Here is a 27,734-nt window from a genome sequence, read left to right as displayed (position 1 = left end):
CCTGCAGAGATGAGTTGCCAGCAGCTCCTCTGTGCTTCAGGTTTTCCATTGAAAATGAGGTTGAGTGCTGTGTCTTGAGCAATTTTATGCTTTTCTTTTTTCTTTTTTGCTGTTGGAGCATCACCTGGAGGTTTCAGTCCCAGCAAGTCCTTTGAAAGGCCTTATGCTGGAATGTCTTTGCCAGCAGCAGCAGAGCCAGGTGACAAGGGTGGACTCCCCAGGGCAGGTGGGCCTCCACACTGAAGGGGCCAGTGTACATCTCCTTTCTTGTCTCTTGATTTGTACAACCCTCTCTCTAAATGATCCTCAGCCTGGAGGCACTGATCCCAAGCAGGGCTGTGACCTTGACCAACCTGACATTAGCCCAACACCCCTGGCTGCTTTTGTGTGCTGGCCAGTCCTCCCTGGGGCTGTGTGAAGGTGATGAAGCAGCTTTCCCAAGACACAGGGCTGTTGCTATCAGGGCAGGAGTGCTGTGGAGAGTGTGGCTGCGGAGAACACGTCTGCACACACTGAGCTGGCTGCAGCTGCATGCTGGCAGGCAGATGCTGTACAGTCCCCAGCTCCCTGCTCTCAGCCGTTTGTCTTGGTGTCCTATCAGCCTTGGCACGAGGGAGTGTTGGGAGTGTCGCTTGTTTACTGGTGACCTTTTCAACTGGTTTAACAGGATATTAATTCCCCGTGCCAGAGCGAGCCTTTCTCTAGATGTGTTTACCTAAACTAGGAATTTGCATTAATTACTTCCGCCCCCCCCCCCCGCCCCCCCTTCTCTCTGCTTCCCCTTGGAGTGTAGGTTTGTGAATTCCTCTGTGCCAGCATGGACACTGTGTCTGGCTGTGTGCTCACTGTGACCACACACAGCTGGCACGCACTGGGTTGCCTTGTGTCCACGGTCCAGACCCACTGGAGCACAGTGGCAACTCTGCAAGGGTGATAGAACATTACCATTTTACTTATTTTCACCCTTCCTTTCCCCAGTGGGACACTGTGCCTCTGTCTGAAGTCTGCTCCGAGTCCCAGAGCCAGCTCAGTGTGGGAGGAGGATTTGTGGGAGAGCACAGACACACTGCTCAGTGCAGAACTCCTGTCTCACTGCCCCACGCCATGCCAGATGCTTTTGGCTCTGGAGAGGCCTTAGCCTGCACAGCTGCCTCCTCTTGCAGCCTTTCAGCAACACAGCCCTGCTGTTTTTCAGCCCCTGGGGAAGATGAATGCATGAGCATGGTCCATCCCTGTCCTCATGTCACCTGCTCCTGCAGGTAATGCTCTCCTAGGGCATGCATTGGCTGATTGGAGTTTGAACATCAAAATGCATCAGGCAATAGTAGAGCTACCAGAAGTGACAAACATCATGGAGTTTGCCAAGTTGGTCCACGTGAAAAATGCCAGGGGTATGACTTTCCATATGCTTTTTTTTTTTTTTTAAAGAATAAGCTGTTTTGGTGTCTCCGGAAGCCCCAACCTATGTTGTGTCCAGGATGCGTCAGTGTTGTGCTGGATGTGTCAGTCACTGTGACCGTGCCCAGCACTGCTCTGCACATGCACCGTGTTCTGCCAGACTCCTCGGAGCTCGGCACAGCCCTTTAAATCCTTGTGACCACCTCCCTGTCCCTGGAGCTGCCTGTGCCGGGGGCACGCTGCTCTGCCAGGACAGCTCCTGTCCCGGCGGGTGCCGCGGCTGGCTCGGCACGGCACAGCGGTGCGGGAGCTGCTCTGCACTGGAATGTGCCAAACCCTGCTCCGCACAAAAGAAATTCCTTGGCTGTGCAGAGGGAAAACAGGCTGTGCTGGCTCCCTTCTCCTGGCCCCTCTCTCCCTGTGTCTGAGGCTGTGCAGCCAAGTGCGTGACTTGCAAGGAAACAGCCCAGCAAAAGGGTGCTCCAGGAGCCTGGGGTTTGAGGTGGTGCTGGCCCCGCTTTCCCTTTGCTCCGTGGAGCCCCTCAGGGAGATGCTTGGTCTGTTGTGCTGCCGGGGAGGATGGGGCTTGCACACAAAAGCAGCTCCCTGACCTTTCCTTCCCAGAGCCAGGGCTGAAAGGAGCTGTTGTGCCCTTTGCAGCGGGAGAAGCTGGTGGACAGGCAGGGTTTGTGCTTGTCCAGCTCTCCCAGCTGCCAGCAGCCCAAGGGGCTGAGCTCATCCCAAAAATCCTCTGGGACACAGCTCCCTTCCTGCTGGTGCCGACCTCTGTAGGTCCTGTCAGCTGCTTGGGCCCCCAGTCCTCCCCTGCAGCTCCTCTTACCCCACAAAAGATTTCTCCCAGAGCACCCTGATGGGTGAAGGCAGAAGGAGAGGCAGGTAGTGCTTCCCTGGGTGCAAAACTGCAGCAAGACCAGCTGGCCAGCAACACAGCTGGGGATGGTGGTAGTGACTTCACCCGGTGGCTGCAGGAGCCAGGGTGGAAAATTAGAGGAATCTGGAGGATTCCCAGCCCTTAGGACTCCTCCTCTTGCAGATTTGCCCATAGCAAGGATGGAAACTTGCAGCTTGCTTGAAAAAGATCTGCTGCGGCAGCCATGGGTGTGAATGGCAGTGGGGCCATGGCTGGGGGTCTGGTGCAAGGCTGGGGTTTCTGCTTGGGGTAAATCTTTACTGCAGCTTGGGGTAAATCTGTACTGCAGCTGGTGAAAGTGCATGCATTGGGGAAGAAATGTCATTTTCTGGCAGTGCATGAGCTGGCTGGCACAAGGGCACTGCATTAGTGCTCGGATGCTGGTTGTGTGGAAATATTTAATGACATTTATTTGATGTGTTAACCCCAGGAAAAAATTGTTAGAAAAATTTTAATCTCTGTAAATCTTGAGTTACTTTTCCTCATTAGATCCAAAACGGATTTACATGTCATCACACAGAAATGGGGCTGTAAGGCAGAATATGCAGCTTCATCTTTTGCTACCACAACGTCCTCTTATGGAGGCTTCTCAGATAGAGCTGCTCTTAAAGTGCACAGGTGAGGCAGACTTGTGTGCAGTTTGTGGCACTTCTAAGATATGAGGGAAACCAGCATATATTTAAATTATCTTTAATGCCACGTGCATTTGTCCTAAAATGTACCTCAGTCACGGCCATGTCCTTTGCTGCCTGAACCGTGTCCACCAATCCTGAAACTCCTCTAATCCCTGGTGCCAGCAACAATTCTCTCTTCTGGCAAGCACCTAAACTGGGCTGAGGGTTTTGGAGGTGGAGAGCAGCTGCTTCAGGGGACAAGTTTCCTGCCCTTCAGGTGCCTTGCCAGCTTGGCTGCCCAGGGCTGTGTTCCTGCAGCAGATGGGTGACAAACGGGGATGCCGGCAGCAGTGCACCCCCACAATGGGGCTGTTCAAATCCTGTTTTCATTCTTGCAAAGTTTTGTGTGTTCCAAACATAATCCATGCAGCCAGAAGCCGCTGCTATCCTGTTACGCAATTATTATTTTTATAACCAGAGGGAGAGATGTTTTAGCACGAAAACAACGTCCAGTTTCTCTGGCTGTGAAGTGAGTGCTTGCTGTGACCTCGTGTCTGATTTGGGAGGGTTTCAGGGGCTGCCAGCAGTGTGTTTGGCAGCCTGGGGAGTGTAGAGGGGGTGCCCCAGGTGTGGTGGGTACATCTGGGGACTCCCACTCCTCCCATCATTGCCAGCTGCCAAGTGTCTCCCAGGGCACAGGACAGAGCCTGGCAGCACAAAACAGCAGCTCCAAAAGTGGCACTGATGCCAGGCAGTGGCACAGTGCTCCCTGCTCTTGGGCAGCTACAGAGCCTGGCTGGGCTGCCCTTGAGCACCCAGCTGGTCTGCCAGCAACTGAGATTTATAGCAGCTTTCCCTCTACAGCTGGGAGGTCACCAGAGGCAGCCCCTGGGAGCTGGAATATGGGGGTTGATGCTGCTCTCGTCCCATCTGCAACGTGGATGTGCTGCTGCAGTGCCTGGGCACGTGGTTAAACACAGGAAGAGACGATGGGGAATTGTGTCTGGGCGTGCAGCCCTGCTTTGTGAAAGCATCCCTGGTGTCACGGGCAGAGTGGGAGCTTCAGACAAAGTTTATTATAGAAGCTCTCCTGTTGAGTCATGAGGTGAAGGAAGGACGCCCTTCCTTTTGAAACTCATGCTCAGAGAGGAGCCTGGGTGCAGCTGGGTCCAGTCTTAGCCTGGACTCTGTCAATGGTGTATGTCTAAAGGTGTAATTGAGCCTTTATACAACTTTGTCCTACAGGATTAAAGATAATTAACCTAATGTATTTGTATAAATATTTTAAATTATTTGTTTAAATTGAATACAATAATGACAAGGATTAGGGGAAAAAAAAGAGCTTAATCAGAATTATTTACTAAACTATATGGATAGCTATAACTACTAGTGTACAGCACTGTTTCTGAAGCAATATTAAAGCAATTATCTTAAAGCTAGTTAAGCAGTTATTAAGTAAATATTGATGTTACTCACCCCTACCAATCAGAATGGGCAATTCTCTTTCACTCAGCCCTGAAAAGTGACTTTGAGGGGCATCCCCCCTCAAGGGAAGGATCTTCACACACCTTAGGGAGCTTTGATAGAAGTCCTCACTGTGCAAAAGTGTGACTGGCCTTTTATAGTATAAAGTGATTGCCTGTCAGTCATATGCATTTTTTAGATTATGTGTTATCAGACTTAATCAGCAAAATCTGCTTTGTGCTGAAAAAGGTGTGAGCAGTTCTTTAGTTTCTTCTTCTGACCTTCACTTCCATATCAGACTGTGCACATTCTTGCTGCACCCAGCTTCAGTCAGGGAGCATTTCTTGTGGTGGTGCCTGAGAGTTGGGTCAAGCAGGACTCAGCATTCTTCAGCACTAAGAACAGCAGACCCTCCTCACTTCATCTTACCACTGATCAGCAGACCCTCAGGCCTTCATGAACTTGCAAGACAAGTTTCCAGCTGCTGTATTCCTGCTTAGGCAGAGCATCCTGCTACACCTGGGAAACAGCCTTAGGCAGTGGTCAGCATGTCCCTGCTTACACTGCCAAACATTTACCAGATTTCCTGTTGAAATCTCTATGGCATGGGCATTTAACACCTCGTGGTACCTTGGTGTGGCATAGTTTCAGGTGAAAAATCACAGACGGGAGGGCAAGTGCAGATGCTTGAGCCATGAGCTCCCAGGGAGTGCCATGGGAATGGCCACATTCCCCTCAAGCTCAGACACATGGCTTGCCCCTCAAGGCACTCACAGAAGAGGAGCTCTCCAGCTTACTCCACAGCAGATGCATGTACAGAAAATGAACTCAGGTTCCTGCTGTGTCTTTTCCTGCTTCAAGTGCTCATTTATGCTGCCGTGACTTTTTGGCCCTGCCGACTCCACCAGGCTTCCTGTTTCCCAGGTGCTTGAAGGGATTTATTACTTTTTTTATAGCTTTTGGAAGGCGTTTACCAAACTCTTTTGGCCGACCTCTTGGAGCTTTACCTTTAACCTGTCAGCATTTACCATCCATTCTGGTTTTCTCATTTAGATGCAGCTTCAGCAGTTTAGATGAATGTCTTCTCATTTTCAATAGCCTCTTTTCCTCTGCAGTCAAGCCTTGCTTTCCTCCCTTTTGCCTTTACAGTATCCTCCAGCCAAACACTGCATGTCTGCTCTGATGTCCCAGTGGGTCTCTCTAAATAGGCTCAGAGCCTCCCACAAGCTTTTGTTACCCCTTTAAGTTTATTCATAAAAACAGGTTCTCACATTTGATGTAGTTTCCCTTTTTGAAATTAAACACTTCTGCAATGGTTGTATTGACCACTCTGTAGGTGCTGGCTCTGGAAATGAACTGGGGGCTGCCAGGGGCCAGCAGCTGCCTGAGTGTATGCAGCAGTGGGGGTTTCCTTAGGGAGGACTGAAGCCCCTGCAGTCCTTCTGCTCCCTGGAATCCTCTGACCAGGAGAGGGTAAAATCCTCCTGGCAGGGCTAGGAGAGGGTCTGGGCTCCCAGAGCCTCTCTGGAGTTATACCTGGGCAGCTGCTCTCAGGTCCCACTCTCACCCCGTAGCTGTCTCTGGAGCAGCAAGGGCTAGGACACTACATTTCCGTGCCTTTCTCTGGAGCCACTATGGTTTACAGCAGCAAACTCAGGTCCTTGGAGCCCAGAATGAGGGTGTTTGATATCTGTTTGTGGCAGTGTGCAGTTAGCATCATGCTAGGTGGGAAGAGGAGATATATCAGGGAGGGAGCTGGGGACAACAGAGCTGTATTCGTCAGCTTTAGAGCTTCTATGCTGAGTGCCCTGTGCCCTCTCTGCCTGTCCGCCTGGAAAGGGAGCCCCTCCACAGGCCAGGGATGCTGGGGAGCAGTGCTGGGGAGGGAAAAGCCCCTCAGCATCAGGGCAGGCATGCGGGGACTGCCTGGTGCAGGAGGCTTTTCAGAACAGAAGGGACATGGGACCATGCCTGAGGCTGGCACAGCCTGGGGGAGAGCAGGATGGGGTGGAGTTTGGATTGACCTTGCTGAGCACAGTTTGCTCTTAGTCCCTGTGGACCGTGTGGTCACTGCTCTGTGGACATTCCCATGCCTTCCAGAGCCATGGGCACTGCACGGTGAGCCAGGCACCCCACTACACCTCTTGTGGTGGGCAACACAGCAAGCACAGGGAGCCAGCAGAGCCCTCTCCCAGGGTGCCAGCCTCTCACAGGGGGCTCAGACCCTGGGGTCAGAGTGGGAGGTCACAGGTGCTGCACCCCACAGAAGCTGCAATCAGGCATCAGGCTGCCTCCCAATGCTGAGCATGTTTCTCCTGCTGTTTTGCAGATATCCATGAATTCTATGATTTCACGCTGCGCTCTGCGCCCCTGCAGTCTCCAAGCCTGGATGCACGTCATGGCACAGCCAGGCAGCAGCTTGGGGCCAGTGAGCCCAGCTCCACAGTCACACCCAGAGAGCCCCAGAACCTCCCTGAGGTAAGAGCCACTCTCACGGTGCTGCAGAGCCAGACCCTGCACACCGCTGTGCTGAGAGGGATCCACGGGGCACAGCAGGCTGCTGGCCACCACAGCCTGCCCAGCTCTCATCCAGGCTGCTCCCACACAATCTCTGTGATAGCTTGTCTCATTAATGAGGCAACTTCTCTGGTTCACAAGTGTTAATTGAACTACTCGTAATGCGAACAGCTCCAGCTCCAGCTCTGGCTGCTGCTCTGCAGTTGCAGCTGGATTAGTTGCTCCCGTCTGACGCTGTCTCCCATGGAGGCGTTTCAGCTCTCTGATCCAGCCACTTTTGATAAGTGAAGTAGGTTGAGTCTTTCAAGTTTCCCTTTTCAGGATTTCTTCCCAGCTCTCAGATAACTTGTGTCTCTCTTATTTGCATTCCCTTCAATTTTCAACAGCCTTCTGAAAGATACAGCACCAGGTGGAGAGACAGAAATTGAGCAGTAGGGTCTCAGTTATGTCAAAGGCACCAAGGTAAATAAAATTGCCTCGTGTCTTCACAGGTCTTCTTTCCATCCCCCACTCACTGCCTCATGCCCTGCCATGGGATGCTGTGGGACCCCACTAATCTAAGTATACACTTGTGCAAAAATGCAAAAATTCAGGGATTCCTCCTTTTGGTGAAATAACCCTATCAGATAAACAGCATTTTCTGCCTCACAGACTGAACTGACTTCCCATCATATACCTGGGGGGACGCCAAATTTGAGTGTCACACAGGGAAGATAGAGCTGAATGATGCCATCTAAGGAAAAACAGGAATTTAAAGGAGTTTAGGGGTCAAAAACAGGGGGGACAAAACTGCCCACACTCAGCGCAGGAGACATTTGTGTCTCTCTGACTCAGGAATCACTTTAGTCCCATCTTTTCTTGAGCCTCTTCACATTGCCAGTCCCTCTAGTTAAAGTCAAACCTGCAAATCTAGTATGTGTTTATGAACAAATTTTAGTGATGCTATACAATAGGCAGTGGGATCCTGATTTGGTTTTTTTGGGTGTTCTGTAATCGTAATCCACCTAGCAGTGAATTCTTCTGGCAATAAATAAAAAAAACCTCACCCATCTGTGGCCAGGCCAGTCCATGAGTCCCCAAGGAGATGTGACATTCAATAAGGACATTTAAAAATCAATGTGGAAACAAGCAGGGAAGCAGCGGTGGGCCTTGCACAGGTATGAGGGATGCCCTGCTCTCTCTACCATGCCCTGTTTGTAGAGGGGATGAAAAAAGCACCCAGTCTCAGAGCTTCCTTGCACTGAGCACAGCCCAAGCACTGACATCGTCAAATCCCTCCTTTTTTCTCAAAAATAATGTGTTTGAGGTGCCTTGTGTTGCTGAAACATGAAATGCAACCCAGCAGGGGCACAGCCCGAGTCCCTGGCCAGCAAACCTCCACCATGGCCTGCAGTCACCCTGCTGGCCCTGGGGCCAGTGCCCGGCAGGCTGACATGAGATGTGGGATGGTCATCAAAGGCACTATTCGCCTTGCATGGTGAAAAGCTCATTTTGGCCATTCCAGAAGCAGTGCAGAGCCTGGAGGCAGCTGGCCTGCCCTACCCACATGTCCCCCCGTGTCTCATTTCAGGATTCCTCCTGGGACCGTGAGCAGAGGCTCCCCACGGGAGCTGGGGACAGCGCTCCAGGGACACCGCCACGGCTGGTGAGGGTGACGGCGCGGCGGACGGAGGCACCGGCCAGCGTCTGCAGCCTGGTGCTCAGCTCCCACAGCAGCCTGCCCCAGGTGAGCCTCCGTGCACCCCACGCCACATCCCACCCCGCCAGTGGCTGGCACTGAGGGGACAGCCGGGGCCGAGTGCTCTCAGCACTGCGGGGACAGCATTTCCCTCCCCTGGGGCTGGCAGCGTGTCCTCCTGGCTGTCCTGCTGCTGCTCACACCAGAAAATCGAGCGGTCACCTGCACCAGGGGCTGGACAGCACCGAAATCATCCCCTTGCATTAGCACTTGCCATGGCCCCGTGTCAGCCTCAGGGCTCGGAGGGCAGGTGGATGTGGCGCAGGAATAAAGAGGCTGCGTGGAGCTGGAAATCCTCCCAGGCCCGTCCCTCTCGCCCCCAGCGCTGGCACTCTCCCACGTTGCAGATTTCTGTATTTTTTTCTCTGAGCTCTTAAATGGCAGGTCCGTTCCTCAGCTTCCCGGGAGCTTTTCTCTGCTGTCTTATTTACTTGGAAACACCATTTATTTGGATGTGGATCGTAAAGCTCAGCTTCCACCTGGTGCAAGAGCATCGTTTGGGCTACGCATTTGAGGGGAGTTTTATAGGGATGAGCAAAGGGCAAAATGCACTTTTGGGAAGGATGAAGTGGCCAGGAAGAATGGAGCTCACCACAGATTTAAAATTATATGAAAATGTCATTTTTCTTGGCAAAGTTTGAAATAATGCTTGTTTGCTAAGTCTTCTTCCAAAGTATTTTAAATACAAAAATTGCACTGCCTCTTTTCTGTCCTTTTTTCAAATGTTTCCCTTCTTTTTCTCGACTGCAATAAAATGGGTAACACCCCATTTTTTTCTCTCACTGTTTAATTTCTCCTTTTCCTCTTGTTTCTCTCTCTGTTTTCAATCATTCACCGTATCTTTAGCAGTTTTTGAAGGGCGAGACAGTGGTTTTCTGAATATAAGAAGATGAGTTCGGCTGCTGATTTCCATTTGCCAGTGGGTGGGAACCGCCACCACAGGGGAGTCACAGGGCAAAACCCATGAGGGGGTGAGAGCCTGAGCAACTGGGAACAGTCAGATTTTAAGGGATTTTCTTCCCAACTGTCCCAGGCCGTGGAGTAGAGCAGCTCTTGCATCCAGCCCTAAATGTCTGGCTGAGTTGCAATGTCTCCTTTAGCAGCAGACACCCAGCTTTGATTTTAAGGCTTTATGCAATGGGGAATCTGCTCTGTCCCTGGCCTGGCTGGCTTGATGGTTATTTATCCTTCACATTAAAAATCTGTATTTTACTGTTAGCCTGGATTTCTCTTGCTATAGCTCCCAGCACCAGAAAATTTTGCTGCCTTTGTTTGCTAGGATAAAGGACCTTGGCAATCAGAAATGTTCCCAACATGTAGGTATTTATAGATGTGTTTAAGTTCCCTCTTAACTTTCCCTTAGATAAACTAAACAGATTGGCTTCTTCACTCGCTCGCTGTTGAGGCAGGTTGTTCCAGACCTGAAATAATTCCTGTCATTCTTTCCAGCCTCCTTCTTTCCTAGCCCGTGTCAGCATGGGGCTGGTCCCTGGTGCCAGGTGCTGGTGCTTTTGTGGTCACCTCTTTGCAGGGCCTGCAGCTACCAGCCCCGAGCAGGGGTCACTGCCCTGAGAAGGAGGAACACTTGGGGGTCTGGGTGGGCACACTGGGACTCTGGGAGGACTGTGCCTTGGCAGGGCTCTCATCTGCAACCTAATTCATCCCAGAGGATGATCATTTCACAGTGTGGCTGCAGGCAGAGCAGGGAGCTGAAGGTGAAAAGCTGTGAGGATGGTAGTTTTCAGTGCCAGGCTTAGCCATGCCTATAGTCCTGCCTGAAACTTGGCTTTCTGTGGAAACCCAGCAGCTTTCCTGAAAACTGGAGCCAAGCAGTGTTGGAGAGCTGCAAACTCAAGCATTGCTCCTCTGCAGCAGCCCCTGTGCTGGGATGCAGAGTCCTTTGTCACAGTGCTGAGCGTTTCCCCAAGAGGTCACCTTCACTGCTGAGCACAGGCCTTGCCCTGACAGAGGGGGAGCATTTCCAGCCATCCCCATGTCAGTGATTTGGATCATGAGCCAGGATCAGATGCCTGGGACAGGCTGTGCTGATGGACCACAGCACAGGCCCTGTTTCTCATCCTTCACTCCTGCATGAAGGCACTGAGGACACCTCAGCTCCTGCCAGCATCACATCCCATGTCAGTTCTCAACACTCCCAGCATGCAGGACAGCACCAGGGCTGGACAACAGGACAACACCTACACACCCAGCTCCTGCTCCACTCCATGGGGACTTCTTGCTTTCCAGCCTTCAGTGCATGCAGCTTTTGCTACAGGCATTTCCAAAGTGGGTTTCAGGAAAATACTTGAGATGGCAAATTGTATTTGGAAAAACCAGGAAAGCTTTTACAACAGGTGATATTTAGTTTAAGGGCAGAGGAGCACCAGCTGCAGGACAAAGCAGCTGCCACCCTGGTGCCACCAGCCCAGGAACAGGGGCTCCAGTGGACACCCTGCCCCTGATAAAAGGCAAGATGATGGACTGGTTTTTCCTACCTGAAGTAAGTGCAATTCTCTTACTGCATCCATCAATGTAAATGAGTTTTCTGTTGTCCTGGCTTTGTCCTCTCCCCTGCCCACAGCTCTCCACGGCATTGTGAACAGAGCAAAAGCTACCATGACCTGCTTTAGTCAGGAAGATACATGACAAATATATTGCCTCTCCACACAAATGCTTCCAGGAACGGGAAATTTCTGCCTGCTGGTGAGGATATGGGTGTGCTCTGAATAGCCCTGCAGCGTGCAAATGGCTGCTACAAAGGAAGAGGTGCTGGTAAATACAGCAACAACATGTGCTGGTGAGGCTTAGTGGGCAGAAACCACCCCTCCACGAGAAAGTGGATGTTCAGCCCTCAGCAAGGCAAGAGTAAAGTGACTTTGCCAGATAAAATGCCCTGTTGAGGCCAACAGAGGCGGAATCCTGCCTGCTTTCTGAGGCTTGTGGGGTTTTATTTGCTGAATCCTTCATTCCAACCTCTTCCCGAGCCCTGTGGTTGCCTTAGCAGGGCTGCTCAGGGCTTATGTGTGTCCGCAGCGGGAAGAGCCACGAGGATGCTCCTGTGGCCACTGTCACTCGCCTGCACTCCCGGCTGCCAAGGAGGCTGCTGCTCTCAGTAAACGCCGTTTTCATCCTCTGTGCAGGGAGCAGCCAGCTGTAAAGATAAATGAAAGAGGAACAATGCCGCTGATGAGCAGAGCTGCGCGCCTGCGAGGAAGCGCTGCTCTTCTGCTTCGCTCTGACTTCATCCCTGTCACCGCGCCGCTGCGGGGCCACCCCTCGCCCCCGCCTGCCCCTGCATCCCTCCCGTCTGCCTCGGCGTTCCTCGCTGCGCTGCCCGACGCCAGCGCCACGGCCCTGTCCTTGCTCAGCCTGACAGCTGACACGGAGCAGCAGCAGGTCCTGATATGATGGAGAGCGCGGGCAAGGCTGCTGCGGAGGACAGGCATTCCATGCGTGCTCTGACAGCACCGGTGAATAAGAAAGCTCGCTGGCAGGGGTCACTGCTGCTCCTGCAGGCTCTGCGGGTGCGGGATGCCTCTGAGCATCGTGAGAGGTGCAGTCTGTGCTTTAGCCCGGCGGGGCTGGGGCCAGAAATGTCACAATGTCCCACTTGTTTTTTGGGGGTTTTTTTTGAGTCCCAGGGAGGACACAGCTCTGGCAGAAATGCCCTGTCAGGGTGTTAGGAACCCTGTGTGCTGCACCTGCTGCTGAAGAAGATGCATACGTCTGCTCCATAACCCACGGCTCAAGTGCCAAACAGGTCCACGGAGCTCCCTGAGGAATTCGGCAGAGAAAGGCAAGCTGTGCCGCCAGCGTGGCGACCGGCTGTCTGCTTCTCCCGTCCTTCTCTCAAGTGTTTTTTCCTCTTTCCCAGTATGCCTTTGGCCAAGGAGAAGGGCGTGCCCGTGCTGAGCACCTTAGCCGGGCAGGAGCAGCGGGTCAGGATAAGATGGGCGTGCGGCAGATGCTGCAGAGATGCCGGCTGTGAACTCCCTGCCTTGGCTGCAGCCCCACCGCTCTCCATTTCCTCTGTCAGATACATGAGAGGGGAAGCACCAAGGAGCTGTTTGCTGTTGCATGGAGCATCGGGGAAATGAAGCAGATCTCTGATGCAGGCGAATGTCTGACAATGAATGCAGCACCAGCAAGAAGCCCCTGTAAGGCTGCATGCCCTGCTGTCCCCACCACCCTGTGCCCTCTCTGTGGGCAGGCTGGGCAGGCAGCTGAAGCCATTGCTGCAGGCCAGACTGCACCAAGCCACTGCTTTATCTCAACCTGACTCCATCAGCATCAGCCCTGCAACGCCAAAACCCTGGGAAGTGGCTAAAGTGCGAGCAGTGGGAGCACAGAAGCAACCAGCTGCTGAGGGAACTCCCCCCTCCCCACCGCATCCCCATGCAAGATTGAGAGCATGTTTATTTTAGGAGAAGCAGAGAAGAAAAGCAGCAACCCACAGCCCAGAGGCCCAGAGGCTGCTGCCCAGTGTTACTTGAGCCACTTTGTGCCTAGAGGTCACTTCGGGGCATTCAGAGGCTCTCCAGCAATTTTGTGTTTTGACATTGCAGACACAGGCTCAAAAGCCAAAGTGCTGGACTCAAGAGGGTGTCTGTGTGTAGTAACACACACAGATTGAACCACACATCAGCCCTGCACAGCAGGGACACCCAGCTGGGCAGCTGGCTGCCTGTGTCCCAGGGATGCTGCTGCTCAAAGGAGGGGTCAGCAAGGGCTGTGTCAGTAAGAGCTGTCACATCAGTGGACATTTTGGGGTTGAATGGTCTCAGCTTTACTAAAGGCTCTTGCTATTCCTGCTGCAGAGATGAACATGCTTAGACTTCAGTTCTCCCAGCTCAATATCCAGCATCATCAAAGGATGAAGACGTCATTAGAGCCACCAGGCTGTCAAACCAAAATTTCATGCATGGTCACCTATTCCTACTGTACTTGGGGACTTTTTGTCTAAAACCAGCAGCAAAAGGAAGACCCTTGCAGACACAAAGGTATTTCTGGCTGTACAGCAAAGAAAAATCATGATGGATATGGAGCTGTTGGTGTCTCCATCCACCCAAGTCATTGTCACTGTTTTGAAATTATGTTGATGGTGAGTGTATGCAGCACTCCCCATGCAGTGGTGGAAAGGGGACAGTGAGGGGGAGGCTCTGCAGAGTGTCTAACAGAGAGCCATGCTCCAGAACCACCTAGACAGGCTTGGAGTCCATTCATCCTTCCTCCAGATTAATGTTTCAGCTTTGTTTGCCTCCATGTGGTGTCTGTGTCTGCCTGTCCCCAAGGCAGCACAGCTACTGGAACAACTTGGACATGGAGATTCACCCTGATGGGTTTCATGCCTAGCTTGGAAATCAAGAACCAAGGCCATTCACAAGCATCTCCAGCAGGATGGGCACTGATCAGAGGCTAAGCCCATCAACGCCTGGGCCAGGAGCTCAGTGAGCTGCTGCAGTGTCCCTGCTGGATCTCTGTCTGCTCTGCTCATCAAGTTTCCCAAATGTGCTGGTGCAGGGTCCACACAGCAGCACCCAGGTTCCTCCTTTCCTGCCTTGCCTTGTCAGGCAATTGACCATATTCCTGCTGCAGCCAAAGTGAAGCACTGGAGCCTGTCTCTTGTAGCTCAGACCTACCAGGGGCTCTCAAAGTGTGAGCCTCCATGCCCAGAGCATGAGATGTGCCATGTGCCACTCTCTCCTCCACCCATCCATGTTCCACTCCCCCTCACAGCCACCCCAGCATCTCTGGAGGGTGAGGACAAATCCCCCGGGTGCATTTCTGCAAACAAACCGGCTCTCCTTGCCATTTTTAAAGAAACAAACCAAGCTTGAAGGCAGAGCCTGGCAGGCCAGCTGCTTTCTATCTGGAGTGCTGGAGCTGGGGGAACGTCACTGCATCTTAATGGCATCAGGCTGGACAGAGATCAGGATTCTGATGGCAGAGGCAGTACTGGCACTGTTATAAATAGAGCAGCCACGATAACTGTTCATGAAGGTTTATAGTCTTTAGGATTTGGAGGATCAGTATCAAGCTACGCTGAGAGATGTATTATCCTCGGCATTGGGAGGGAAGTGCAGGGGGAGGACAGTAAATGATCGTGGGTTTGGAAATCATCCCTCTTGTGAATCCGAGCATGAGCCCTTGGAAAGGTGCTCTCTGCTGTGTGCTGGCTCCTCTTGCCTTGCTCTGCCTGCTCTGGGAGGGTCAAACTATGCATGGCTGCAGCAGTGGCAGCATTTCAAGCCAATCTCTGCCCTGTTGCAGGAAGCAAGGATTTACCCCAGGGCAGCACCTGCCAGAGCCCTGCAGCCTGCAGGTACAAAGCACCTTGTAGGAGTCTCACTGACTTCGCACCTAAAAATTATTCCAAGTATTGAGACTCAGGAAAAGGCTCCTGCTGTCTGTGGCCTGGATAGCTGTAGGGGCTGGCACTGCTCAGGTACACCAGTGCCTGTGCCCAAAGCACTGGCATGGAAACCATTCTGCCTGGCCAACATCACTTCCTCAGTCTCACAATCAGCTTCCCACCTGCACGTGTCCAGGAAACATGGCAATGTCCTGCTAGGCTGTCCCCCCCTTTTTGGGGTATTTTTAGACCAGATCATTTCACAGCCTGGGCAACAGCAGACTGAGGGAGGAGCTGAGGCTGAGCAGGGAAGGGGGCACTGCACTGCAGTGCAGGGGGAGATCAGGCTGGACCTGGAGCTGGGTTTATTGCTGAAGCCAGGGGCAAGCTCTGCCCACTGCTTCATGTGTGTATTGCAATCCCATTGTGACACTGTTCATTCCCTCTCCCTTGGCATGTACTGCACAGCTATTTCCCCTCGGTGCAGTGGTAGATTTTGCACAGCTGAGTCTCATGGGGTGTTTCTGCAGGAAGATTTCATAAGCTTTAGGGCTCCACTGCTGTGGGTACACTCCTGTGTTCCTGATCTGCCCTAGATCAAGAGTAGGGTGATGAAACAGCTCTCCCAGCTGCCTGCTCTCCCTCATACCATGGCTTGGCAGCTCCTGGCCTTTGGGGGAAACAGCCCAGCTGTGTGCTCTGGCCAGTGTGGATGTCCAGTCCCTGCGACCTAACCATCCCGTGTCCAAGCCCTGAAGTCAGGGTGAGGGAAACTGGTGCATCATCCCTCAACATCATCCATCCTCCGTGGCTCGTGTGGCTAGCGTGTCACTCTTGAGGAAGGCACGGGTGTGCCTGTGCCTCGGGAACGGCTCCTCACCCCGCGGCTGGGACCCGCCTTGAAGGTCACCTCGGGCCTTCCGGAGGGGCCGCACGGCAGCGGGGCAGGGCGGGCTGCGGCACTGCGCCTTTAAGAGAGTCCCGTGCGCCGGCTGCGGCCCCGCGGCACGCTCGCTGATTGGCTGGGCCGGCGGCGCGCGCGGCGGGGGCGGGGCCAGCCATTCAGAAATTTGCGAGCAGCTCTGGCTCCCTTAAACGGGCAGGGCCGGCCCAGCCAGGCGCCCGTCTCCATTCACCGCGGGTGCCCGCGGCCCCAAGGGACACCAGCTTTCGTTTTTCTGCCCGCGGCTGGGCAGGTTTCCCTGCCAGAAAGTGTGTTCTGGGGCAGCACTGCCCGGATGAGGCACCAGCATCCCCTGTGAGTCACTGGCTGTGGGCGGTGGGAGTTGCAGAATGGGCTTTGCTCCGTCTGGAAAGGGCAGATTGGAGCAGGGCTGGCCAGGGGAAAGAGAGGATATGTGTGCACCACAGAATTTCCCTTCTTGTTCCACATGCAGGGTGGGAATAATTGAGGAAGGGACGTCCCTGGGCCCTATATGTGGGTAAGGTTCCTCAAGGCAGGTGTGTGCTGCCCCAGGTGTGGGCAGGGTGGTGCTGTGCCCTCTCCTCACTTTCAGAGCCACGTTGACCCACTCTGAGGAGGGTGGCTGTCCCTGCAGGGTGGGTCCTGGGGAGGAGCCCGTGAGGGTCAGCCTGGGGGGCTTTGTTGCCCCAAGGTCACTTCGGCTTAGGCAGAGCCAGGAGATCTCCAACAGCCTTGTGCAGCCCAAGCAGGGTGTGTTTGGCTCCCACTGAGTCTTAAGTATGTAAGCACACCCAGGGGCAGCTTGGCTGGTGAAGGATGCCGGGAAACATGATTTCTGGTGGCATCACACTAGGCACAAGCCACACATCAAGGTACAGGACCAAAAATATAGCAACTGATTCTCATAAAAACAATGAGATTTCCAAATACCTTGCTGTGACTCCGGTTTGGAGTGGTGAAGCTGTGCCCTGGTCACGCTGTCAAACCTTCCCTCTGCTCCATCATTTTCTAAAGGCAATGAGGCACACACGAGGAGTGGGCACCCACAGACCACGGGACACGTCAGTGCTGTAATTGCCATGCCCATGCGGCAGCAAAGCTCCCCCATACTGGGGAGGCAGCCCACAGCCAGCCCTGCTCCAGCACAACGCAGGAGCATCCCTGCCAGGGGATGGGGAGAGCAGCTGTGGGCATTTTGAGGCTGTCAAGAATTCTATAAAGCCTGCTGCATTTGATTGCTATTAAATAACGCCTCCAGGCTCTGCTTTACAGGCAGGGAGCCTGAGCCCTGCTGTAAGGACCTGCTTCAGGTCTCCATCACTCCTCTCTCCCTCAGCACAGCCATGAAAGACATTTAGTTGTCCATGATGTGAGTTGCAGAAACCAGACAGTGGTGGTTTTTGAAGACTCTCGTGCCATTTCTGCCACAAGCAAGGATACAGCAACTGGGCAATGTATCAGGGATCATTAACAGAATAAAAATGGTTTTGCCCTGGAGGAAAATAATTTGTTGGGCATCTGCCCTGAGAGTGCTGAGAGCTATTGGTCCCTTGGTATGTCTGGTTATTATTATCCCAGCTGCACATGAATGGCTGCTGGTGTCAGGAAGAAACAGCCATGGAGTGAGGTGTTTCTTATCCTGCCCCATCCCACTCACCTGTGACTGTGCAAACCCTCCAGGAACCTCCAGCCCCATTTGCCCAGTAGCTGTGCAGCCAGGTCTGTAAAGCACCTCTTCAAGTTCCAGTTGGCAATCCCCAGACACAGCAAATTGCAAATCCCTGCTGGATGGGGTCTGTGGTAGTGCTAAGGAACTGCCAGACTGAGCCTAATTGGTTCCTCTCTTTGCTGCTCATCTCCCCACAGCCCCACCCGATCAGTTACATTTCCCTGCTGCCTCCTTGGGCTGCCTGTGTTGGGTGTCTTTTTGCAGGTGATTGTGATGGAAAAAGGTACCTCCCCCATGCAAAACTGTGCTCCACTTCCCCCTGAGTGTTATAAGTATTCCCTGTCTGGACCCAGGCTCAGAGCTAACTCGTGGCTTCGGTTCCCCTGGCAGGATCCAGATCCTCTTGGGTGAAAGTCAAGCACTCGTGTAACTGCTGTTCCTGTAGGGAACTGGCTGCCTTCAGCCTGCCCCATCTTCTCATCCCCTGTTCCTGGAAGGGCTGTAGGTACAACAAACCCGCAGTGCCTGGTCCCTCACACTTGCCTTCCTCTTCCCGCAGGACTTGATGCGAGAGGAAGGAAGCGGCAGCAGGGGCTGAAATGCCGGTGACACCAGATAAAACCTAGCTCTGTGCCATCTTCGTGCCTTGTAAATAGCATCATCTCCGGGGATTTCTCGATACTTTGCTGAAATTAGCACCTGTAAAAAGAGCAGCTGCCAAAGCTGAATTTAAATAAGGTGGGGAGAGTACCGGTAGGAAGAGGGTAGAGAATGAGGGAACTCTTGAATCACTTCCCTCCATGAAGGCACCTGCCTGGAAATCAGCTCCCATTTCCTTTAGCTCTGCTCAATGCTCACATTACTGCAGCAAGATGCCCACAGATGCCTGAAAGTGCTGGGCACTGTGCCTGCCCTGTCAGACCCAGGTATGGGCACCCCAGTGCAGGTGCCCACATTGCTTGCTCTCCCAGCAAAGCCACCCCCAGCTGCCAAAATGACACTACTTACTAAAACAAGCTGGAGAATTACAGAATGTGGATGCCCCTGGCCAGCCAGCCCTGGCCTCCTCTTAGGCTTGGTAAGGTATCTCAAGTCCCGTGCAGCATTAGGCAATGTCGCAAGCAGGCAGCAGCAACCACAGCTTACTTTTTTTGCCTTTTAATTGGGGCTAGCAGGTGGCATATGCAGTTCATTAGAAATGAGTAGGAATTAAGCAACTCTCATGGCAGCTAAAATGGGAAATGTGGGGGTTCTGGAGGGGAGATGCAACCAGGTGGGGAAGGGCTCTAAAAAGCTGCAGGAGCTGAGGCTCAAGGCCTCTCTGTTTGCAGGTGGCAATGAGGCAATAGCAGATAAGGGAGCTGGGGGAAGCAGCAGAAGGGTGGAGCCATCCCTGAGTTTTCAAGCTGATGAGTGGGGTGGAGGCCCACTGGCACTGCAGGGCTGGCAGTGAGGCTGTTTCTCATGTGGGGATGCTGATTGCATGAATGGCTGCCCCATCTATGCAGGCTGCCAGAGACTGAGCATAGAGAGGATCAGACACCTTCCTTGTGGAGGATGCACAAAGAAAAAAAATGGGAGGGGAAAAAAAAATCAAATGCTTCTCTTTATTGTTCACTCAGCTCCTTATTAAAGCATTTTTCCCTAACAGCTCTTGTCCTTTGCTTCTGCACTTCCTCCCTGAGTGAATGCCTATGTCCTTGCCTGCCCCCACCCCAGGACAGAGCAAAAGGAGATGTGTCCAGAGCAGGGCAGGTGTGAGCAGTCAAGGTTACAGACTCAGCTTGTGCAGTTCTCTGGTGCTTTCCTACCACCCAAGTCAGCCTCTTCCAGACATGGGTCTCCTGACTGACCTGGGCCCCGAAGTGGCTTTGGAGAAGGCCCATGGCAGTGGAGAGGGCCTCACTGGGTGGCCACTGCATGATCCCTGCAACCTGACCATGCCATTGCAGGGTGGGAACTGCAATGGAAAGGGGATTTGCAGCTGGGATGGAGCAGTAATTAATTATTCCCAGGTACAGGGCACATCTCATTGATGAAGCGATCTCAGAGATGCTGCAGGGTGGGTAGCCAAGACAGAATTCGTGTCCTTTTGTGGGACACACTGGCCACCTGCCCTTTTTTACAAGGCTTTTTGCTCCACTTTGGTTCAACAGTACCCTATCTCAGCTTCAGTCTTGCCCCACTCCCTCCTCTCATTCCCCTCTGATGGCACAAGGAGCAGTAGAAGATGTGGAGATGATCCTAATTTCTTAAAACCTGAAGTGCAAAGTCCTCTCTTAAAGCCAACACTGCATGCTTTCCTGTCATGCACACAAACACAGTTTTTCATTGATTAATTCTGAATGAGCTAACTTTGCATGTACCCATCCTGCCCTGCCCTAATGGGTTCCTGGGGTCTGCAATGTCCTGTGGCACTGAGCTCTGCAGGGTGGAAACACTTTCTTGTGTGCAGCCATTGGCTTCATCTCGCTGTATCCCTGGGTCTTTGGGTCAGTGCCACAGTGCCCCTGGGTCCCATAACTGACCATCCATCAGTGAGAGCCCAAGGGAGCAGCAGGGTGAGCCTCACCTGTGGAGCTGTTTCTGAGGGCTCAGCAGCAGTGAGTGCTCAAGGCCACTATAGTGAGGACAGGTGCTCTAGACGTGCTTGTCCAGGAACATTGTGACTGTCCTAAGCTTGCAGCTGGGAAATTTCGATGTCTGAGCCACTCTACCACTCCATGGCATTAAGCCACCTTGTGATGGAGGTAACCTGAGCAGGCTAGAAACAGTGAAGTGCAGACAGTGCTGGAGAGGACAGGTTCTGCACTGTCCAGGGGGGAACATGGTGCTTGGGGGCAACGCCGATCCTGATTATGGGGTGTTTTCTGCCCCCTCCCCTTCACCCAGAAGCAACCATTTCACTTGACTGCCTGGGAGAAAACACTGCAGGAAAACTTCTCTCTGTGGAGGTGAAGTGCAGAGGAAATTTTGTACAGCAATTTAAAGAGCTAAAGGAGCAAGGAGTGGGCAGGGGCATTTATCTGACCAGCCATCATGCACTTCCTCCTCCCACAGCCCTGCTTGTGCCCAGGGCCAAATTACACCAGCTGTAGGAGGCCAGCAGAAGCCTTGCAGACTGTGCAACCTGAATTGGGGTGTTGCACCACCACGTCTTGTGGCTCAGCTTGTGGCCACCCCCTGCTTCTGTCTTTTAGCCATATCCTGTGGGAGCCCCCGTGCACATTTCTTTGCTCTTCTACATATTTATGTACCATTTCTTGAAATAGTTTTTCGCCCACCCCAGTGTTTTTTACACATTTTAAGCATTAGGAAGCCGGATTCAGGTTCTAAACAGTCAGATGTGGATTTTTATAATGGGTTTTCTTGCTCTCCTTATCAATTTGTCTGGATGACTCTTCTGAACTTCTTCCAGTCCTGCACTTCTATACAAGAGGTGAAGGACTGCCTGAGCTGCACTGGGAGCAGCACCCTTGCCCTGCTGCACCAGCAGGCATTTCTGCTCTGCTTTTACCATCCCCTGATGGCAGTAGGTGGAAGGCCCAGCAAAGGCTCCTGGGCTTTCTACACCCCTAAGGCACCTGTGGCTCATGGGGCAGTGGCAGCATCCCCAGGGTGTTGTTCTGGATGGAGCACGTGTGGTAACATTTCCAAAAAAGCAGGATGAGAGCCGATACAGAGATGCAACAGAGGCGCTGCTGCCAGCCTAGCAACCAGTTCAGATCTGGAAAAATTATTTCATGCTCCAGCGCGGACCACAGCTGAAGCACAGTGAACCCCTCTTGGCGTCGGTCACAAAGCTGTCAGGGCTGCCGCCGCCGCGCTGGGGCTGGAGGAGCTGCGCTGCACAAGGGCTGCCCGGCGCGCCGGGAAACGGGCTGAGTGCAGCCGCAAGGTGATGCGTGAGGCAGCGCAGCGCAGGATTTCTGCTCCTTCTGGATGCCGCCTGCGCGGGGGGCAGCGGGGGCGGCGCGGCGGGGACTGCCCGGTGCGGCGGGGATGAGCCGGGGAGCTGCACCCCCGCCGCCGGGGCGGGGCGCGGAGGTTCCGCCGGCGCGGATTGGCCGCTGCGGGGGAGGGGGGGCGAGGGATGCTCCGCGCCGCCTCAGGTGCCACGATCCCGCACCGAGCCGAGCCGGACCGGGCTGAGCCGCACCGGGCTGAGCCGCCCCATGCAGCGGAGCGGGTCGGAGCTGCTGCCCCGCGCCCCGCGCCGGGAGCGGCCCCGGGACTGAGTGGCGTTGCGGACGATGCCGCGGCGCGCCCCCGCGGAGATCACCGCGCTGTAACACCATCCCCCTCCCTTCCTCTTCCTCCTCCTCCTCCTCCCACGGGGCCGGGGGCGCCGAGCGGGCGAAGAGGCGGCAGGCGCGCCTTGCGCGGGGCGGGGGCCGCTGCCGCCCCCTGAGCATCCCTCCCTCCCTCCCTCCATACCTCCCTCCGCCCCTCCGCGCCGCCTCCCTCCCTCCCTCCCTGCCGGCTCTATGGTGTGAGGGCAGCGATGCACAAGCACCACCACTGCTGCAAGTGCCCCGAGTGCTACGAGGTAACGCGGATGGCGGCCCTGCGGCGCATGGACCCCCCCTCGTACGGCGAGTGGCAGCACGAGCAGTACGGCTACGGCGGCTACGGCTCGCAGACCCTGCCCGCACCCGGGGGGGCCGCGCCCGCCGCCCGCGGCAAGGCCAAGCTGGGGCCCCCCGCCCGCGACCCCGCCGCGCTGAAGCCGCCGCCGCCGGCGCCGGGGAAGAGCGCGGCCAAGGTGAACGGGAGCGGCCCGGGCTGGTGGCCCGAGTGCACGTGTTCGAGCCGCGACTGGTACGAGCAGGTACGGGCCAGCCCCGGGCAGCGGCTCCCCGGTGCGGGACGCGACGGGGCGGGCGGCTGTCGGGGGAGCCCTGGGGTCGTGGCGGGTTTCTGGCACGGTGCAGCATCGCTCCGGGGGCGTCGCGGGCAGCCGGGGTGGATGCCGGTGCTGCCGCGGCTGGATGCCGGCGTTGTTGCGGTTGGCCGTCGTCGTCGCTCGGGCTGGCCGTCGGAGTCGGTGGGTTGGCGTTGCCGTTGCTCGGGCTGGCTGCTGCGGTCCTGCCCGGCGTAGGAGCTCGGCATCGGAGCAGCCTCGCCAGGGCCGAACGGGGCCAAATGGATCTTGCTTGGCACAAGGTGGTCGTCGGGCGTGATGTATTTTGGACACCCCACCTTAGGTGCTCGCTGCTTACGGTGCCGTTGCCTGAAGCCCTGGCAGTATCAAGGGCATCCCATCATCCTGTGTTTAGCAGGCATGGTGCGTGCTGCCCGCTGGGCAGCCTCGTGGGTTCGCCGTGTTGCTTGCCAGCGCTCCCAAACTGTCACCCACTCTCCATTGAGTTGTGGTTTCCTCGCTCTGCTGCTACGTCCCTGCTCCCCGAGATTATTACGTAACCCTGCTCTGGTCGCTGGCGTGCTGTGTGCATTCTGCCCCATTTCACTGCCTCCATTTCTTCCCACACACATTAATTTTATTAGTGTTCTCCAGGACCCATTCTCCGGCTATGTCTCTCTTTCTCCCCTAAATGGAGAGACCAGTCTTGTTTTGAACCCACAAGCCAGCTTAGAAAATGGTTGGATCTGTTTGCAAAGCATTAAAATGGAGGCTAGACCCTGCCTGAAAAACAATTTACCCTGCTTGAGAGAAAGGCATTTCAGTTTGCTTCTTCTGCTTCTTTCATTCATTATCTTCAAACCTCACATGATTTCTTATTGATCCTTCTAATTATTATTTCAAGATGCTGTAGCAGGCAGACACACGGGAATCAATGGGAATTCTCTCCTCCTCTGCTCTCGGCAAACACAACCCTCTTCTTCCCTTCCTCTATTTTTTCTTCATTACTGTCTCAGTCTGTAGCTCTGGTTGAAATAATTAGATTCATAGCTGATAGCTCAGATGATATTTACAGAAGGCACCAAAAACCCCAGCCACCTTCCTATGAGGCTGGTCCTGCTTTCTGTCTCTTTCTCTGCCACTCTTTGCATCAAAATCAGCCTCAGCCCTCCCTCGCCTGCTGATTCCTGGCAAGCATTCTTCCATCTTCCCTTCACTATCTCTTTCCTTCCCTCCATCCAAAGCAGCAAGCTCGGGGAGCAGAAAATCAAAGCACGTTTTCTCCCTCCTTCCTACTCCTGCTTGCATGAAAGGTCCGGCCCAGTATTCCTGGTAAGACGATTGCAAGCAGTGTGAGAAGGAAGTGATGCCAGCTGCATTGCTGCCGTGGCAGGCTGGGCAGGGGAGCCTTTCATGTTTTTGCAATGGTGGAAGAGAAATCATTGTCTCTTTGTGGTGCTGCCATGGAGCTTGGGCTGCTCGGAAAGTCCGCGTTGGGAATCTCTGCTCTGCCTTTGCCTTTCTGAACATGAGGAAAAAAAAAAAAGGAAAATCAAAAGCTCCTCGCAGCATCCCAAGCAACAGAGGATGCCAGTGTTTGAGGCTGTGTGAGCATAGTGGGATCTGCATGTAGAATATGACATGTGTGGTATGTGCACTGCCTGTATCAGAGCAGGCAGCATTGCTCCCTGGTGTGGAGCAAATGTATGCCATGAGTAAAGCTTTGCAGCAATACCTCGGCAACACTCTCCTCCTGATCCAAGGGTGCAAAGTGCCTGAGCCCTGAGGAATCCATGTCCTTCCCAGTCCAGCAGTGGGCAGAGGGACAAAAGGTGGCGACATGGAAACATCTAGGCATGGCCTGTGCCCAGGCAAGCAGGTCCAGTTGGCTCTACGAGGCTGGGAGATGTTGGGCTCTGGGTAGATTTGGCTGGATGTTGCGGATGCGAAGCGATCTCCTTCACAGGCTGCCTCCGTGTCCAGGAGAGCCTTGGCTGGAGGCAGGGCTGCCATTTTTCAGGGCTGTCCCTTTAAATGAGCTCGCTGTCCCTGAAAGCACTCCCAGCAGCTGAGGTGGGAAGGGGTGCACAGGCCAGCAGGCTTTCCCGTGTCAGCAGGGATCTGTTCACCTCCTAGGGAGCTTCACCACCTCCCATTTAAGCCTTTTTTCTCCCCTTGCTTCTTCACGCAAGCAGAGAAGTGTGTGCTAGTGCTCCGACACCAGAAACGTGCTCACGGTTGCATATGGTGGTGCATGTTCTCTGACATCATGGCATACTCACATACCCTGTGTGCAGCTCCACGGCATGTCAGACGTGCCCACACGTGCTGCCCAGCACACAGCACGGTCCCAACGCCAACCTGCACCTCCTCCCACTTCCAACCCCCGTCTGTTCTCTCCTCTTGCCTCTCCCCTTCTCTAGGACACATATTAGCTTGCTCAGGCAATGCCAGTAACTGAGAACCCCTAATCCTCACCGGAGGGAGGGAGGAAATATCTGAGCTCTAGGTATCTCATATCTTTCTTGCTTTGTTTTTTTTCTCCCCTCTGAGATCTCTTCCATTTCTTTCCACTTATCTATCCATGTTCCCTGTTCATTTGTTCCCGGTCCCTGCACTTGATGTCGTCGCTGTCCTCCATTGTTTCCATCACCATCCCTCCTGTTGGCCCTGTGCCCTCCTTGTCCCCCTTTGCTTGCTGGTGGGGGACTCAATTCCTCCTCTGCCAGACTGGGGTGACAGGAGGACTCCTGGCTTTGCAGAAGGAATGACAGTGTGATCCAGGGAAGCATCCCTCATGTGCAGCACTAGAGGAGCAGACTGCTCAAACCCCTCCTCTCCCCTGCACAGTGACGCCCACGGCCTCTCAGGAGCGGGGTGCTCAGCTGCCTGGCCATGCCCAAGCCCCTTCTCCAGCACCACTCCAAGCGCTGAGGGTCTGGAAGTCACACCTTTCCCTTCCACAGGGAACGCCCAGCCCTGAGTCTCAGTTCACTCTAAGGACCCCAGTGCCGGGCTCAGTGACGAGAGCGAGACCCCCCCAGGAGGGTCCCAAGGGTGTCACCAGCATTTCCGTGTGCATTTGGGGTGTCTGGTGCATGGACTGGGGAAGTGGCCCAGGGCAATGCAGTTCTCTGTGGTGAGGAAGTGCCCTCCACCCCCGGGGCTGCCCCAGGTATGCTGGCCCTGCTTGGCCAGGAATGCCAAGTCCTACTGGCCCCTCTTTCTGTGCTCTTTTTCTTCCTCTTGGGGTGGTCACCAGGATGCAGAAGGGAGTTGGAGCAGAATTGCAACAAGTACTTGACCACTTGCAAATGCCTGGAGCACGCTGGGCTTATGTGGCCTCCACCCAGCAGAAGTGTTTCATAGCCAGGCAGGTGGAGGAGTGGGAGAGGTCTTCCCTGCCCGCCTTCAGCAGTGAGTGTTTCACTGATGTTCAGGCGTGGTTTTTGATGCACAAACGTTGCTTGCTGAGTTCCTCCCATGCCTGGGCAGTTAACTGCAGTGGGTAGGCACAGGACAGCACATCTTGGCAGAAGTAGCAGCCTTTGCTGAGCCTTCAAATGATGTTGGACTGGGGACTCCTGTCTCTCAGGGCATGGGTGGCAGGGGGAGGAAAGAGCCTTGGAGAAACCATGGGGGTTCAGACTGGGTTTCTGGGCGATGAGCAGGTATGGCTGGAAGGAAGCAAGGAGAGCACCAAGGGGGCAGGCAGGAAGCCAAATACAGGTTGCTTTGTGGGCAATGGCTGAAGCCCCAGATGTTCCCTGGGGAGGTGCGAGGGAGGGTGAGAGGAACAGGGTGCCGGGGACACGGAGGCAGTGGAGGTGGTGAGGTTGGCAGGGTGATGTTGCTATGGCTACTCCCGTGCTATTCATAGAAGAAATTAGCTAAATCTTTGCACTGAAACGTGGAGGAGGAGAGAGGAGGAAGGCATTCTCCGTGTTTGGAGGGAAGGAGAGAAGCCAAAACAGGAAGGGGGTGAAGTTTTCCTTCTTTGCTCTGTGCCTGCACTGTGGAGGGGCATTTCAGGGAAGCACCGCTGCCTGAGCTGCCCAGCGCTGGCAGGATGTGGAAGGATGCAGGCAAAGAGGAGCTGTCCCATGGGAAAGCTCCCCCCGCAGAGCTTCCACACAGAGCCCCGCATGGCAGGATGAGTTCTGTATTGTGCCAGGAGCGCAGGAGACATCCTTTTAATTAAAGACAGCCAATCTGTGAAAGGTATTTTTGGCAACCTAAATGTAGATGCAACTGTAGTGAAACTTGTCCGCTGCGTCTGGCTTCATTGCTGAGCACAGGGCTTGTCTGTTCCTGGCCCCATCTATCTGCTCAGCCCCTGCTCTGTGGTCACTAGTGGTCCCCCTGTCCTCCCTCCACCTCCAGCATCTCTTCCAGCATCTCCTCCTGCCAGCCGGAGTCCCAGAGAGTCTTCCCTCTCCCTCACTCCTCATCACACTCCACTCCCTCGTGAGAGTTTGATTCCCCTTCCACAGACCTGTTTGTCACCTCCTCACTCACGATGTGTAAATCTGCGTGTCTGTTCCTAATATATCCCCCTCCATCTGATCTCACCTCTCAGCTTGTTTCTTGGGCATCTCCATCTGGTGATCCTGCCGTCATCACCCAGTTGAGTTGCTATAACCAGGTATTGAGCTGCTCTCCTTCCTCCAAGCCTAGCCTCACACCCAGCCTCGCACCCACCCTCAGCCCCTTGCCCCATGGGCCCGGGAAGAAGCTGATTTTTCTGATGCTCCTTTCCTGCCCTTCAGATGAAATCAAGGCCCAGATAATGCTCTTTAAAGTTATCCCCCTTCCCTGTGCCTCTCCTGGGAAAACCTTAACACACAGATGCTGAGTGAGCTGGTTCTCCTCACCTGCCCTGGGGCATCCCATGTCCTGCTGTCACCCATCCCCTGGATTGAGGGGGGTCAGATGTTCTCAGTGCTCCTTCACAAAACATGTTGAGTTCCTTTAGGAGTGGACAGCTGAGGACATTTGTCTCCTCAGTTTATTTATTCACCTGTGAGTCTTTCCCCCCTTTCTTTGAGCACGTGAATCCCTTGGACAAGGGCTGTACACTTGTGCTTGTTGGCTTTTCTGACTCATCCCTTTAATACAGTAAGGGATAACGCTGGAATTAGAGAAGTGAGTTGAAGGACTGAGCTTAGCTCCTCTCCAGCTGGATTACCAACTGCTGCCTGCCAGCCAGCCCAGATGCGCAGACCACAGCCCTAGAGCTGTGCCTAGCTGCTGGCTTTGAGG

The 27,734-nt window shown here is 54.2% G+C and overlaps 1 protein-coding gene across 11 annotated transcripts in view; it reads left to right on the top strand.

Moving 5' to 3' along the window:
* The window catches only part of DLG3 (discs large MAGUK scaffold protein 3), a 75,711-nt gene that overhangs the window by 3,197 nt on the left and 44,780 nt on the right, over window positions 1–27,734 (top strand). For 6 of the 11 annotated variants that reach the window (XM_085060243.1, XM_085060245.1, XM_085060244.1 and 3 more), the window contains 2 exons: window positions 6,737–6,885; window positions 8,495–8,650. In XM_085060243.1, the coding sequence (XP_084916369.1) occupies window positions 6,737–6,885; window positions 8,495–8,650 (305 nt within the window). Of the gene's footprint in view, window positions 1–6,736; window positions 6,886–8,494; window positions 8,651–21,740; window positions 22,440–27,734 lie in introns of those variants that run through there. The other 5 variants (XM_085060253.1, XM_085060251.1, XM_085060252.1 and 2 more) reach the window with 4 other exon arrangements.

The sequence above is a fragment of the Lichenostomus cassidix genome, chromosome 4A (assembly GCF_008360975.1).
Source record: "Lichenostomus cassidix isolate B80296 chromosome 4A, HeHo_3.0, whole genome shotgun sequence".
In the NCBI taxonomy this organism is placed as follows: Eukaryota; Metazoa; Chordata; class Aves; order Passeriformes; family Meliphagidae; genus Lichenostomus; species Lichenostomus cassidix.
The sequence above is the reverse complement of the archived record's forward strand: the minus strand, read 5'-3'. Positions and strand labels throughout refer to the sequence as shown.